Source organism: Ranitomeya imitator, chromosome 1, assembly GCF_032444005.1.
Source record: "Ranitomeya imitator isolate aRanImi1 chromosome 1, aRanImi1.pri, whole genome shotgun sequence".
NCBI lineage: Eukaryota > Metazoa > Chordata > Amphibia > Anura > Dendrobatidae > Ranitomeya > Ranitomeya imitator.
The window spans coordinates 241,540,927-241,557,590 of NC_091282.1; the positions used below are offsets into that span (position 1 = coordinate 241,540,927).

The 16,664-nt window shown below is 44.1% G+C and overlaps 1 protein-coding gene across 1 annotated transcript in view; it reads right to left on the reverse strand.

Annotated features, from left to right (window-relative positions):
• The window catches only part of RPH3A (rabphilin 3A), a 507,416-nt gene that overhangs the window by 163,582 nt on the left and 327,170 nt on the right, over positions 1 to 16,664 (reverse strand). Inside the window, exon 7 of the mRNA XM_069754762.1 lies at positions 10,926 to 10,967. Within this exon, the coding sequence (XP_069610863.1) occupies positions 10,926 to 10,967 (42 nt within the window). The remainder of the gene's footprint in view (positions 1 to 10,925; positions 10,968 to 16,664) is intronic.

Sequence of the window (16,664 nt, forward strand, 5' to 3'; positions counted from 1 at the left end):
CCTGATTCTCTTAGGGTACTGTTGTGAATTCTGTGGCTGAATTCACTCCTGTGGTCACAAGTGGTACTGCAGCTTCTGGGCTTCCTCCCTCAGGTGTTCTGGTGAGCTCGTTGGCTGCCTTGTTATTTAACTCCACCGGATTCTGTCTTCCTTGCTCCTTGTCAATGTTCCAGCGTTGGACCTGAGCTTGTGGATCTTTCCTGTGGCCTGCTGCTCTGCTTAGATAAGTGCTTCTTTGCTTTTGTTGCTGTTTTTTCTGTCCAGCTTGTCTATTCGTTTTTGCTGGAAGCTCTGAGACGCAAAGGGTGTACCGCCGTGCTGTTAGTTCGGCACGGTGGGTCTTTTTGCCCCCTTTGCGTGTTTTTTTTGCTTTAGGGTTTTTTGTAGACTGCAAAGTTCTGTTTGCTATCCTCGCTCTATCTAGAATATCGGGCCTCACTTTGCTGAATCTATTTCATCCCTACGTTTTGTCTTTTCATCTTGCTAACAGTCATTATATGTGGGGGGCTGCCTTTTCCTTTGGGGTATTTCTCTGAGAAAAGTCAGGCTTGTATTTCTATCTTCAGGCTAGTCAGTTCCTCAGGCTGTGCCGAGTTGCATAGGTAGTGTCAGGCGCAATCCACAGCTGCCTTTAGTTGTGTTTAGGATAGGTTCAGGTATTGCGGTCTACAGAGATTCCACGTCTCAGAGCTCGTTCTATTGTTTTTGGGTTATTGTCAGATCACTGTATGTGCTCTGATTACTGCACACTGTGTTACTGGATTGCCTACATAACAGGGTACCATCACACTCATCAACTTTGCAAAGAGAACGACAACAATCCGTGACGTTGCAGCGTCCTGGATAGCGATCTCGTTGTGTTTGACACGCAGCAGCGATTTGGATCCCGCTGTGCCATCGCTGGTCGGAGCTAGAAGTCCAGAACTTTATTTCATCGCCAGGTCGGCGTGTATCGTCATGTTTGACATCAAAAGCAACGACGCCTGCAACAAGCATAGGGCCCCTAGATGTGTGTCGGGTCGGTACACTCCGGCTGTTTGACATGGAGCTAACAACCAGCGAGAACGATAAGTGTTATGAAAGGTAATTCAGTACCACAATGGACATAGAGGTCAGCGCACATACAGTGACCTGGCAATAACCCAAAAAACAAGAACGAGCTCTGAGACGTGGGAACTCTGTTGACCGCAATCCCTAATCCTCTCCAACCACACTAAAGGCAGCCGTGGATTGCGCCTAACGCTCCCTATGCAACTCGGCACGGCCTGAGAAACTAGCTAGCCTGAAGATAGAAAATAAGCCTACCTTGCCTCAGAGAAATACCCCAAAGGAAAAGGCAGCCCCCACATATAATGACTGAGTTAAGATGAAAAGACAAACGTAGAGATGAAATAGATTTAGCAAAGTGAGGCCCAACTTTCTGAACAGAGCGAGGATAGGAAATGTAACTTTGCGGTCAACACAAAACCCTACAAAAACCATGCAAAGGGGGCAAAAAGACCCTCCGTACCGAACTAACGGCACGGAGGTACACCCTCTGCATCCCAGAGCTTCCAGCAAGCAGTAAAAAACAAATTGACAAGCTGGACAGAAAAAAACAGCAAACAAATAGCAAAGAGGAACTTAGCTATGCAGAGCAGCAGGCCACAGGAACGATCCAGGAGTAAACAGGTCCAATACTAGAACATTGACTGGAGGCCAGGATCAAAGCACTAGGTGGAGTTAAATAGAGCAGCACCTAACGACTTCACCACATCACCTGAGGAAGGAAACTCAGAAGCCGCAGTACCACTTTCCTCCACCAACGGAAGCTCACAGAGAGAACCAGCCGAAGTACCACTTGTGACCACAGGAGGGAGCTCTGCCACAGAATTCACAACAGATAAGTGAGTCGCAGTTACGTCACTGGATCGCTGCTGCATCATTCTGGAGTTGCTGTGTTTGACGTCTCTACAGCGACCTAAACAGCGATGCTCCAGCGATCTAGTTTAGGTGGGCTCATTGCCTATATCGCTGCAGCGTCGCTGAGTGTGACGGTACCTTTAGACGAGAGAATCTACAGCCATCTGACTCTAGCCTAAAGAAAATTGAAGCTCTCAGCCTAACAAGCGCTCCTGATTATCGGAGAACCGGCTGAAGTGACTGTTGGGTGAATAAAGCTTCTGTCGATCATTAGACTGACAGCCATCTAATATGAATGGCCAGTTTTAGTCTATTCTTTTAATTTTATTCACTACTTTTGAGTTAGACTGGTCAAGAAGAAAGTCCTCTATCGAGTTGATACACATTAGATAAAAATGGACTTATCAGATTTGTTTGGAAGCTCTCTGACTTGGGGGGATAGATGTATCTTGCCATTGGAATTTCAACAGCTGATTATTTTGTTCAGTGGTGAGATAAGCCACTGCCAGAGTAGTGTGATGTAACTATCTCAGAAAACTCCAAAACTCTCTGCCAAGCCAAGCACTCCTGTGTGTTATTATGTGTCGGGACATTAAAGGTACCGTCACACTAAGCGACGCTGCAGCGATACCGACAACGATGTCGATCGCTGCAGCGTCGCTGTTTGGTCACTGGAGAGCTGTCACACAGACAGCTCTCCAGCGACCAACGATCCTGAGGTCCCCGGTAACCAGGGTAAACATCGGGTTACTAAGCGCAGGGCCGCGCTTAGTAACCGAATGTTTACCCTGGTTACCAGCGTAAACGTTAAAAAAACAAACACTACATACTTACCTTCAGCTGTCTGTCCTCCGGCGCTCTGCTTTCCTCTGCACTGTCAGCGCCGGTCAGCCGGAAAGCAGAGCGGTGACGTCACCGCTGTGCTTTCCGGCTGGCTGGCGCTGACACAGGATGCAGGAGGAGTGCAGAGAAGCACAGCGCCGGGGACAGACAGCTGAAGGTAAGTATGTAGTGTTTGTTTTTTTAACGTTTACGCTGGTAACCAGGGTAAACATCGGGTTACTAAACGCGGCCCTGCGCTTAATAACCCGATGTTTACCCTGGTTACCAGTGAAGACATCGCTGGATCGGGGTCACACACGCCGATCCAGCGATGTCAGCGGGAAGTCCAGCGACGAAATAAAGTTCTGGACTTTCCTCAGCGACCAACGATCTCCCAGCAGGGGCCTGATCGTTGGTCGCTGTCACACAATGATTTCCTTAACGATATCGTTGCTACGTCACAAAAAGCAACGATATCGTTAATGATATCGTTATGTGTGACGGTACCTTAAGAGCTACCTTAGCTAATCCTGTGTCTTTAAAAAGGTTTGCTCACTGCTTACTAGTTCTCCTTAGGCCACGTTCAGTATTTGATCAGTACTTTACATTAGTATTTGTAAGTAGACATGATCAAACATGTTCGGAAAACTTTCGCCAATCTCAAGTTCAACACAAACGTAGCAAATTCGGATTCATGTTCGCTTTAACGTCACGTTGCATAATATAGTGGTGCAGCCACTAGGCGCAATTAGCTACTAAGAAATCGTTTGTGCTAAAACGGTGTTTCAGTCGCAAATAAAAAGGCCAAATTTACACAAACAAATCATTAGGCCAACTATATTAGTGCAGCCACGAGGCCCAATTAGCTACTCCAAATCGCTAACGCTAAAACGGTTTCAGTGGCAAATCAGAAGGCTATATTTCCACTTAAACTCATTAAGCATAACAGTGTTGCTCAGACACACTAGCTAAGAAAATAAATAGTGATTGTTAATTTAGGGACAGGTGACCGACAGCTGTGGGCCAAAGGTTGTGAAACAGCAGGGTACGAGAGGGGAAGGTTATTTACAACATGAGTAGGAAAAAGCGATGTTGTGGTGGAAGGGGGAATAGGCTTGGTGTTAGACGTGTATGTGGATTAGGTGTTCATGTGAATGAAAGCTCAACTAAACAAACACCATCTTGTCCTATCCAAAGACCACTGACAACACCTGTTACTGTCCGGCCTGCTCGACTTCCTTTCTTTGGCAGATGCACAGTAGTACGCCTTGTAGATGAGGCTCAGAAAGAGCCTGTGCTCCAGTGGATGGCAAGCCCTGCATCAAGCGGCCTCTCCTCCTCTTCCTCAACGTCACACAGTAGAATTCTCAAAGGTGACACCCCAATCACCCTGGTTTCACCCAGCATCAAAAATTTCCAAAGGCCCAACTGACTGCGGGGAACCTCAGATGGGCCATCCTGAAGAGCTGTTCACACACTGTATTCCATGGGCATCAGATATCTGCTTAGAAGAATCACAGAATCCAGAGGAAAGCATCTGCACCGATGCCCAAAATGTTTTCATGTTGGTTCTGAGGTTGGACGAATTAGGGTCCGAGCAGAATCCAGACCCTTGTCACTAGACGTTAACCACCAAGGGTGGAGGTGATCCTGATGAGACTTAGATACCAGAGGTGCATGTGGACTGTACTGTGGTGTCAGGGCAGGAAGAGGGAGGGCAACTCAGGGTGAAGAGTGTGAGAACAGAGAGGTTGACAATGATGTGGTAGATCCCACTTGGTGTGAACCCAGAGGTACAGTTAGGGCCAGAAATATTTGGACAGTGACACAATTTTCGCGATTTGGGCTCTGCATGCCACCACATTGGATTTGAAATGAAACCGCTACAACAGAATTCAAGTGCAGATTGTAACGTTTAATTTGAAGGGTTGAACAAAAATATTTGATAGAAAATGTAGGAATTGTACACATTTCTTTACAAACACTCCACATTTTAGGAGGTCAAAAGTAATTGGACAAATAAACATAACCCAAACAAAATATTTTTATTTTCAATATTTTGTTGCAAATCCTTTGGAGGCAATCACTGCCTTAAGTCTGGAACCCATGGACATCACCAAACGCTGGGTTTCCTCCTTCTTAATGCTTTGCCAGGCCTTTACAGCCGCAGCCTTCAGGTCTTGCTTGTTTGTGGGTCTTTCCGTCGTAAGTCTGGATTTGAGCAAGTGAAATGCATGCTCAATTGGGTTTAGATCTGGAGATTGACTTGGCCATTGCAGAATGTTCCACTTTTTGGCACTCATGAACTCCTGGGTAGCTTTGGATGTATGCTTGGGGTCATTGTCCATCTGTACTATGAAGCGCCGTCCAATCAACTTTGCAGCATTTGGCTGAATCTGGGCTGAAAGTATATCCCGGTACACTTCAGAATTCATCCGGCTACTCTTGTCTGCTCTTATGTCATCAATAAACACAAGTGACCCAGTGCCATTGAAAGCCATGCATGCCCATGCCATCACGTTGCCTCTACCATGTTTTACAGAGGATGTGGTGTGCCTTGGATCATGTGCCGTTCCCTTTCTTCTCCAAACTTTTTTCTTCCCATCATTCTGGTACAGGTTGATCTTTGTCTCATCTGTCCATAGAATACTTTTCCAGAACTGAGCTGGCTTCTTGAGGTGTTTTTCTGCAAATTTAACTCTGGCCTGTCTATTTTTGGTATTGATGAATGGTTTGCATCTAGATGTGAACCCTTTGTATTTACTGTCATGGAGTCTTCTCTTTACTGTTGACTTAGAGACAGATACACCTACTTCACTGAGAGTGTTCTGGACTTCAGTTGATGTTGTGAACGGGTTCTTCTTCACCAAATTAAGTATGCGGCGATCATCCACCACTGTTGTCATCCGTGGACGCCCAGGCCTTTTTGAGTTCCCAAGCTCACCAGTCAATTCCTTTTTTCTCAGAATGTACCCAACTGTTGATTTTGCTACTCCAAGCATGTCTGCTATCTCTCTGATGGATTTTTTCTTTTTTTTCAGCCTCAGGATGTTCTGCTTCACCTCAATTGAGAGTTCCTTTGACCGCATGTTGTCTGCTCACAGCAACAGCTTCCAAATGCAAAACCCCACACCTGGAATCCACCCCTGACCTTTTAACTACTTCATTGATTACAGGTTAACGAGGGAGATGCCTTCAGAGTTAATTGCAGCCCTTAGAGTCCATTGTCCAATTACTTTTGGTCCCTTGAAAAAGAGGACGCTATGCATTACAGAGCTATGATTCCTAAACCCTTTCTCCGATTTGGATGTGGAAACTATCATATTGCAGCTGGGAGTGTGCACTTTCAGCCCATATTATATATATAATTGTATTTCTGAACATGTTTTTGTAAACAGCTAAAATAACAAAACTTGTGTCACTGTCCAAATATTTCTGGCCCTAACTGTATGCACCTTAGTATCTCAGTAGAGGAGGTGGGGGAGGAGGAAGATGAAGAGGTTATATTGGGGCTTCCCACAAAGACACAAAGTGATGCAACCATGACAAGCACTACATCCTCAGCTCCAACCCTGCCTCTGGCCACCACCGGTCGTGAGTGTACAGTTTGCAGGGGTGGCAAAGGTTGCCTAGACTTGGCCTTTTTTGAGATGGCAAAGTATGTCCCAACATGTTATCTGTCAAATTTGCAAAAAGAAAACATACTCAGTACAGGCAAAAATTGCAATAATAATTTGACAACTGCATGCATGAACCTACAATTGCACAATCAACATGCCTTACTGTAGGAATCTCAATTCGCTAAAAAGTTGACTAGCAGGCATTGACAACCACTGGCTGTCCAATTAACCCCATCTGCTGCTGCTTCCTCCTCCGTCACCATTCTAAGTGTTCACACACAGATCTCCGGCCGCAGAAACTACACTTGTTTACCTACCATAGTTTGGGTGAGTGAGTGCCGGTCAGCTATTAACGGAGTAGACATGACTGCTGCTATTGTGTCACCTAGCACAATGCAACTTTCTCAATCCACCATAGCATCTCCGCCTGCACCTCACTCACAATCCAGCAGTTTGTTCTGTACTCCGCCCTCTCTCAGCAGAGCAGCCAGTTCTCGATCCCGCAGTTGCGGTCACATAAAAGAATGTTATCTCCTACACATGGAAAAACTAAGAGCTTAAACTCAGCCATCTCCAATCTGTTGATAGCAGTCCCCCAGTACCAGTTGTCCTGTCTCCATTACTTCTCTAAGAAAGCTGTGACTGCGCTACATCAGCATGTCGCTGACAACATTACCCGGTCCCTGAAAAAAATCTAAGTCTGCCAGGGTGAATTTTACCATTGACACCTGGACGAGCAAACATGGGTAGGGGCTTCACATCTCACTGACTGGGCACTGGGTGACTCTGGTGGCTGTGGGGGCAGGCGATCATGGGGCTGCTCCACAAGTGCTTGTATCCCCCCAAGGCTTGCAGGAGAAACCTCGGTATCTAACAGTTCCACCACAGCTTCTGCCTCCTCCACCTACTCTAGGGCCTCCACCTGTGCCCTCAACCTCTCCCTTAACCAGACATGCGTTCCAACAGTACAGATAGAATCTTCCCCATCTCCGTACTGCGCAGCCAAGGCTTACCGCAATCAGGCAGTGTTTAAATTAAGAGTTGTGGACCAGTGTCCAGGCCGAGTTAGAGAAATGGCTGTCTCAACTAAACCTGGAGCCAGGGAAGACCGTGTGGGATAACAGTGCAAACCTGGCGGCAGCCCTATGTCGTGGCAACCTCGCACATGTGCCTTGTATGCAGCCCTATACTGCATGCAAGGCTCTATGAGGGGGCTACATTATACTGTTTGTGGTGGGCTGCATTATACTCTATGAGAGGAGCTGCATTATACTGTATGAGGCTGGCTGCTGTGAATTATATGAGGGGGGCTTCAGTATACTCTGAAGGAGGCTGCATCATACTATATCAAGGACCTTGGGGAGTGCATTATATTGTATTGATGACTATCTGTCCCCATCATTCTTCCTCAGCCGGTGTAAAGAAACTTGGGAACAAGTGTTGAATAACTTCAATATTGTCGATCATGCTCGCTTAACGGCCTGAACTCAGCACATGTAAACACAACTGAAATTGTTCTGTGTGATGGTGCAACATGTGAGTATTTGGGGCCCCGCTTTAAACTTTTGCCCAGGGCCCCACTTTGTCTAAAACCGGCCCTGCCCATACCAGTAGTATATGGGTGCATGTGAAACATCAGATTGCACTTAGATGTCATCCAAATGCAGTCCGATGTACCCACACAGAGACAATGGAGAAGATTGAGAAATTAAGTTCCCCATCTTCTCCGCACCTGTGCTGGATGTCAGCTGCGATAGTCATGAGTCAGGACGTACTATCCCGTCGGTGGTCACACGGGCCCACCCCACCTCGACAGGATAGTACGTCACATGTCAGAAAGGGGTTAACCCTTCATTACCCCATATCCCACCGCTACACGGGAGTGGGAAGAGTGTGGCCAAGTGCCAGAATAGGCGCATCTTCCAGATGTGCCTTTTCTGGGGTGGCTGGGGGCAGATGATTTTAGCCAGGGGGGGCCAATAACCATGGCCCTCTCTAGGCTATTAATATCAGCCCTCAGTCACTGGCTTTACCATTCTGGCGGAGAAAATTGCGTGGGAGCCCACGCCAATTTTTTCTGCGATTTAACCCTTTAATTTAATAGCTAGAGCCTCCACATTTGACACAAAGACACTTCTTACATTACTAAAGAGGAATACGTAATAAAAGAAGGGATATGAGATGGTTTACTGTATGTAAACCATGTCTCATATCATGTTGGGTTTGTGAAGGAGAAAGGAAAAGCCGGCAATTGAATTACCGGCTTTACTGATTTCTAGCACTGTATGAAGTATGAAGTATGAAATATATATATATATATATATATATATATATATATATACATAAACTATGTGTACACATTTATTCTACCTATTCTATTCTGTCAGTGTGATTTTACTGTACACCGCGCTGAATTGCCGGCTTTTCTATAGAACACCGCTGCGTATTTCTCGCAAGTCACACGCATGGTCTGTGTGTAATCCATATTTTTTGCACTCCCATAGAATTTCATTGGCGTTTTTTTGTGCAATACGGTGACAAACGCAGCATGACGCGTTTTTCTGTGGCCGTACAAGACCGTATAATACGGATCCATAAAATACGGCAGATAGGAGCTGGGCCCTACAGAATCAGTGTACCATGTGCAATCCGTATTTTCTGCGCCTCTCGTATGTCTGTAAAACTCGCTAGTGTGACGCCGGCCTGAGTGAACCAAATAGTTATAAAGGTTGAATAAAAGCCCCAGGTCCACCAAATTCAACCTTCCTCCATCAGTTATACATTCTCCATCGCTAGATTATTTATAACCCATAATGCCATTTGTTGTGAGGAATGCATCCAGTCCTTTTTAAAAAGATGTTACAGAACCTGCCATTACTACTTCTTGTGATAGGGCCTTCCATTGTCTGACTACTCTAACTGTAAAGAACCCTTTCTCATTTAACTGCCTTTCAACCACCCATAATGAATGCCCCCTGGTCCTTTGCAAGGCAGATTTCCTGCCGAACTGCAGCTTTTTTTTCCACTCAGAAATGCTGCAGATCTGCAAGTGATTTTACAGTACAATGTAAATCAATGGCAAAAAGAAAATGCTGTGCTAATGGTGTGGAAAAATCCGTACGGAAAACGCAGAAGATTCAAAAAAGGACCATGTTAATTCTTTGTGCAGATCTGCTGCGTTTCTGCACCCATTCCATAATAGAAGTCTGCAGGGGTAAATAAAAAAAGAAGAAATCTGCACACAAATGCACACACCAAAAAAAGGTGCAGATTCTGACCTGCGTTTTCTGCCAAGAAATGCAGAATCTGCACAGTAAATTCCCCTGTCAAATCCGCAACGTGTGCACATAGCCATAAGGTATGTGCACACGTTGCCGATTCTCTGCGGATCCGCAGCATTTTTTGCAGTGCAGAAACGCTGCAGTTCCGCAATTGATTTACAGTACAATGTAAATCAATGAGAAAAAAAAATAATGCTGTGCACACTTTGCGGAAAATCCGTTGCAGAAACGCTGCGGTTTAAAAGAAGTAGCATGTCACTTCTTTTTTGTGAATCTGCAGCGTTTTTGTACCAATTCCATTATAGTAAAACCGCAGGGGTAAAAAACGCAGCAAATCCGCAAGAAAACCGCAGCAAAAACGCACAAAAAACGCGACAAATCCGCAGGTGCGTTTTCTGCCAGGAGAGGCAGAATCCGCACCAGAAACTCCTAAGCCTAATCCGCAACGTGTGCACATAGCCTTAGAAGGAATAAGTCATGTGCCCTCGGGTCTTAGTATTTTGGCTACAGTAGTTAATTCATGTGGACAGTGCTCATCACTTCTGAAGCTAATCAAGGATCCCAGCAGCTGGGCGAGGTAGACACACAGACCACTGAGTTCAGGGATTGACTACAGCAGTGTTGTATTTAGTCTCATCTGTTCCCTGCCAAGATCCATGTAAAATATCACATTTTTCATTGATGTATTGAGAATGAATAAAGAACTTTCTATAAATGTATTGTTCAAAAATTGCGACAAAGAAAAAAAATCTAAAACTCCAGCTGAAAATGGGTCATTGCTGGGTCACAATCGCTAGACAATCACGTTTATCTAGGACCGGACATGGATGCTGAAAAAACGTATCTCCAAAACTAAAATGCACTTACTCCGACAAGTCACAAAACTCATTTCCTACTTTGCCTTGCAAATGTTGAATTTGATTAAAAAACCTGAATAAAGCCTCTGATTGGCATGGAAATTTCACAAGCTCATTTCCTCAATTGTTTCTCATTACTGACAAATTATGCACATGAAAACCAAATGTGTCTTACTATGAATAAGTAGCACGGGAGAAAAACATTGCTTTCTAAAATGTAAAGTTTCACAAAGAAGTAACAATCTTCTGCAAAGACATGAGATTTCAGGTGGTTCATTTTCAACTGAAGGCTAATCCCTTGCTAGACCACTGGAAGAATTGCATCTAACCTTGGTTGCCATAGCAATAATCACAACTGGAAGATAATTCTGAATTAATCATCTGCCATACAAGTGAGACACATTACCCATAATGTATCTGTCTTCATCTTCAGTTTCTCTTACCGTAGGACTCCTGGTCTGGTTGAGCAGTGATCTCTGCTTGACCTTAAAAACAAACAAGTATAAATTCAGTATACCTGCAGAAAAAAATGAAATACAATGTAATATTGATAAAAAGGCAAAATGTTTTTCAATTTAATGGGATACACTGATTAAATAAGCAGTTTGGAATATATTAAAATGTTTTCCTGAGCAAGAGAAAAGATTAAGAAGAAACATTCAATGGGCGATTAACACATAGGAATAATCCATTCTATCGTTTACAATTATATATATTATACATTCGGACTATTCATTACTCGGCAAGTAATTTGGTATTCACCTCTGTATATTCGAGTGACCCGCCAAGCATGTTTGGCGCTTTATTTGCAGTCAATGAACATGCTGGGCTGGCTTGCAAATCACAGTAATGACGATGCCATCTTTAGCGTGGTGTAACTGTGATTGGCTGGCCTTCCAGCATCATAGAGGCTATTTAAAGGCTGCCGGCTCCATCTCGCGCACATTGCAGCCAGAAACAGCGTAGTTTCAGCATAGGGGCAATGAAAGGAGTGTAAAGGAAGTGATAGGAGGTTGAAGTGAACGTTATTTATTCCAAAAAGCTTTTTTTAAGAGCTGAAGATCATCAAGATTAGTTGTTAGGTGGGGATTTAGTAGGGAGAGATTAAAGGTACCGTCACATTAAGCGACGCTGCAGCGATCCAGACAACGATCCCGATAGCTGCAGCGTCGCTGTTTGGTCGCTGGAGAGCTGTCACACAGACAGCTCTCCAGCGACCAACGATGCCGGTCCCCTGGTAACCAGGGTAAACATCGGGTTCCTAAGCGCAGGGCCGCGCTTAGTAACCCGATGTTTACCCTGGTTACCAGCGTAAATGTAAAAAAAAAAAAAACACTACATACTTACCTTCCGCTGTCTGTCCTCCGGCGCAGATATTAATAGCCTAGAGAGGGACCATGTTTATTGCCCCCTCCCTGGCTAAAAACCTCTGCCCCCCCAGCCACCCCAGAAAAGGCACATCTGTAAGATGCACCTATTCTGGCACTTAGCCTCTCTCTTCCCACTCCCGAGTAGTGGTGGGATATGGGGTAATAAAGAGTTAATGCCACCTTGCTATTGTAAGAGGACATTAAGCCTGGTTAATAATGGAGAGATGTCAATAAGACAACTATCCATTATTAATCCAATAGTAGTAAATGGTTAATAAAACACATACACATTAGGAATAAAGTATGTTAATGAAATAAAGACACAGGGTGTTGTAATAGTTTATTATACTCTTAATCCAAATGACGACCCTCATTCTGTAAAAAAGGAAAAATAAAAAAACAGCCTTGTGCAGGCATGTACTACGGAGGACAGAGAATGAACTTCAATCCAATATTGCAGCCAGCATGCTGCCAGCGGGTAAGGAAAGGGTGCATCAAAAACCCAAAAACCCCACCTCCATGGCTGAAGATTGTTCCCTCCAAATTCAGGTGACAGTGTCCCTTTAATTAAAAAAAAAAATTGTGTGGCTCCCGTGCAATTTTCCAAACCAGAGAGGGAAAGCCAACGACTGGGGGCTGATGTTTATAGCCTGGAAAGGGGGTAATACCCTTGTATCTTTCCAGGCTATTAATATCAGCTCACAACTGTATATTTAACCTTTACTGGCCATTAAATTAGGGGAGCCCCCTCAAAAATGACGTGGTGTCCCCTTATACTTAATAACCAGAAAAGGCTGGTACATTGCCGGAGGCCCTGTAGAACAGTGACATCTCCTGATGTCACGGTTCTCCACTTGAGATCGTGGGACACTCGTTATCAAATGGATTACTTCGGAAGAGGGAGTATACTGTTGGTTTATTATTTTATTTTTGATACAGGAGAATGAAGGCGTCGAGGACTAGGTGTTTGGCAAGTATGTGTACTATATGTTGTATGTTTCTTTTTGTTACAATTCAAAACAGGCATCGTCTGATGGGACGGCTGCCCCCTCATTGGCTAATGCTGTTACTGTTACATGTGACAGCAGACACAGCCAGATGGGAGCAGTAGTCTCATAAGACGATACCTGCCTACACAGACCCACACACACACACACACACACACACAGATACATGCAGACCTCCGAAGACACCCACATATATACACAGATACACAGACACCCACAGACAGAGACGCATATCTTCTCCGCCCACACACTCTTCCTCCTCCCTTTCTGCAGTGTTTTTGGCATGCAACTCTACAGCAAAACCACAAACCTTTTAACACCTGCTGTTTTGCTGCAGATTTGATGACTCAATTTTAGTCAATAGGTGCAGAAATGCTGCAGATCCGCAAAAAGAATTGACATACTGCAGAAAATAAAAGGTTGCAAATCCATAAGAATTTTTCCGCAGCATGTGCACACCAGTTCTGTAATTCCTATTGATTAACATTGGTTGTGCACTACATTGTGGATTGGGTGCAATTCTGTGTGTCCAAAAATGCTGCGGATCCGCAACAAAATCTGCAACGTGTGCACATTGCCTTAACAGGAGGGAGGAAGGGTATGTGAAAGGCAGGCACCTGGGTGCTCTCATCATTTCAAGTACATGCTGCAGCTCTCTGCTATTTTCCACTTAACTTACTAGGCCCCCTACTCTTCTCGTTGTATACTGCCCCTATTGGACAAACAATCAGTAGATTTGGTTTCCAGTACCATCTCTATGCTGACGACACCCAATTATACACTTCTGCTCCCGATATCACACCGACCTTTTTAGAAAACACCAGTGATTGTCTTACCGCTGTCTCTAACATCATGTCCTCCCTCTATCTGAAACTAAACCTGTCAAAAACTGAACTTCTCGTGTTCTCTCCCTCTACTAACCTACCTTTGCCTGACATTGCCATCTCCGTGTGCGGTTCCACCATTACTCCAAAGCAACATGCCCGCTGCCTTGGGGTCATCCTTGATTCTGACCTTTCATTCACCCCCTACATCCGATCACTGGCTCGCTCTTCTTACCTGCATCTCAAAAACATTTCTAGAATTCGCCCTTTTCTTAATTTCGACTCTGCAAAAACTCTGACTGTTTCACTTATTCATTCTCGTCTGGACTATTGTAACTCTCTACTAATCGGTCTCCCTCTTGCAAAACTCTCCCCGCTCCAATCTGTCCTGAATGCTGCAGCCAGGATCATATTCCTCACCAACCGTTACACCGATGCCTCTACCCTGTGCCAGTCATTACACTGGCTACCCATCCACTCCAGAATCCAGTACAAAACTACTACCCTCATCCACAAAGCACTCCATGGCTCAGCACCACCCTACATCTCCTCCCTGGTATCAGTCTACCACCCTACCCGTGCCCTCCGCTCCGCTAATGACCTCAGGTTAGCATCCTCAATAATCAGAACCTCCCACTCCCGTCTCCAAGACTTTACACGTGCTGCGCCGATTCTTTGGAATGCACTACCTAGGTTAATACGATTAATCCCCAATCCCCACAGTTTTAAGCGTGCCCTAAAAACTCATTTGTTCAGACTGGCCTACCGCCTCAATGCATTAACCTAACGATCCCTGTGTGGCCTATTTATAATAAAAAAAAAAAAAAAAAAAAGGTTCCTCGCATCATGTTCTCATACACTTTATGCAGTATTAGCCCTCTGTGTCTGTACTGCTACATACTTAGGCAGGTAACTGGTTCATGCAGCTTTACATGAACACCTGAGCCTTACACTATAGCTGGTCCGAATAACTAAAGCAATTGTTACCATCCACCTCTCGTGTCTCCCCTTTTCCCCATAGTTTGTAAGCTTGCGAGCAGGGCCCTCACTCCTCCTGGTATCTGTTTTGAACTGTATTTCTGTTATGCTGTAATGTTTATTGTCTGTACAAGTCCCCTCTATAATTTGTAAAGCGCTGCGGAATATGTTGGCGCTATATAAATAAAATTATTATTATTATTATTATATTAACTTACCTAATATTTGTCTAGCAGTTGTGCGACTGGTGCAATCTGGGTAGAGATAATCTTACGTCACAATTTAGCAGGGACATTACTCCACATTTGGAGTATGTCAGCTAGACGATTGAAAAAAAAAATCATAATTTTCTATTGTTTTAAAAAAAATAGCGTGTCTGTATCTGGCAGTTGTGCAACTGGCACTATCAGGGTACAGATGATCTTACGTGACAATTTAGCAGGGGCAATAATCTTCATTACTCCCCATTTGGAGTGTGTCTGTAAGACAATTTTTTTTCAATCATTATTTTCTATTGGTTTAGAAAATAGCTTATCTTTATCTAGCAACTAGCTGAAGAGCCCGGCGTTGCCTGGGCATAGTAAATATCTGTGGTTAGTTATAGCACCTCACTTCTCTTATTTTCCCATCATACCTCTCATTTTCCCCATCACATCTTACATTTTCCCCCTCACATCTCTCATTTTCTCCCTCACTCCTCTTATTTTCCCCCTCACTCCTCTAATTCCCCCCTAACACTTGTCATTTCGACCTCACATCTGTAATTTTCCGATCACTCCACTATTTTCCCTCACTCCTCTGATTTTGCACTCACACCTCTCATTTTCACCTCAGAATATACATGTTTGTCATTTCCCTTATATATAGTATACACCTGTATGTCATCTCCTGTATATAGTATATACCTGTATGTCATCTCCCCTGTATATAGTATATACCTGTGTGTCATCTCCCCTGTATATAGTATATATCTGTGTGTCATCTCCTCCTGTATATATTATATACCTGTTTGTCATCTCCTCCTATATATAGCATATACCTGTATGTCATCTCCTCCTGTATATAGTATATACCTGTATGTCATCTCCTCCTATATATAGCATATACCTGTATGTCATCTCCTCCTGTATATAGTATATACCTGTAGGTCATCTGCTCCTGTATATAGTATATACCTGTGTGTCATCTCCTCCTGAATATAGTATATACCTGTATGTCATCTCCTCCTGTATATAGTATGTACCTGTATGTCATCTCCTCCTGTATATAGTATATACCTGTGTGTCATCTCTCCTGTATATAGTATATACCTGTGTGTCATCTCACCGTACATAGTATATATCTGAATGTCTTCTCCTCCTGTATTAGACCTCGTTCACACGTTATTTGGTCAGTATTTTTACCTCAGTATTTGTAAGCTAAATTGGCAGCCTGATAAATCCCCAGCCAACATGAACCCCTCCCCCCGGCAGTACATATTAGCTCACACATACACATAATAGGCAGATCATGTGACTGACAGCTGCCGTATTTCCTATATGGTACATTTGTTGCTCTTGTAGTTTGTCTGCTTATTAATCAGATTTTTATTTTAGAAGGATAATACCAGACTTGTGTGTGTTTTAGAGCGAGTTTCGTATGTCAAGTTGTGTGTGTTGAGTTGCATGTGGCTACATACATGTAGCGACTTTTGTGAGATGAGTTTTGTGTGGCGACATGCATGTAGCAACTTTTTGTGCGTCGAGTTGCATGTGACAGGTTAGTGTAGCAAGTTGTGTGCAGCAAGTTTTGCGCATGGCGAGTTTTGTGCATGGCGAGTTTTATGTGTGGTGCCTTTTGAGTATGTGCAAATTTTGTGTGAGGCAACTTTTGCATGTGTTGCAACTTTTGTGCATGTGGCAATTTTTCCGTGTGTGGCGAGTTTTCCATGAGGTGAGTTTTGCACATGTGGCGAGTTTTGCGTGAGCCTAGTTTTGCATGTGGTGAGTTTTGAGCGGCGAGTT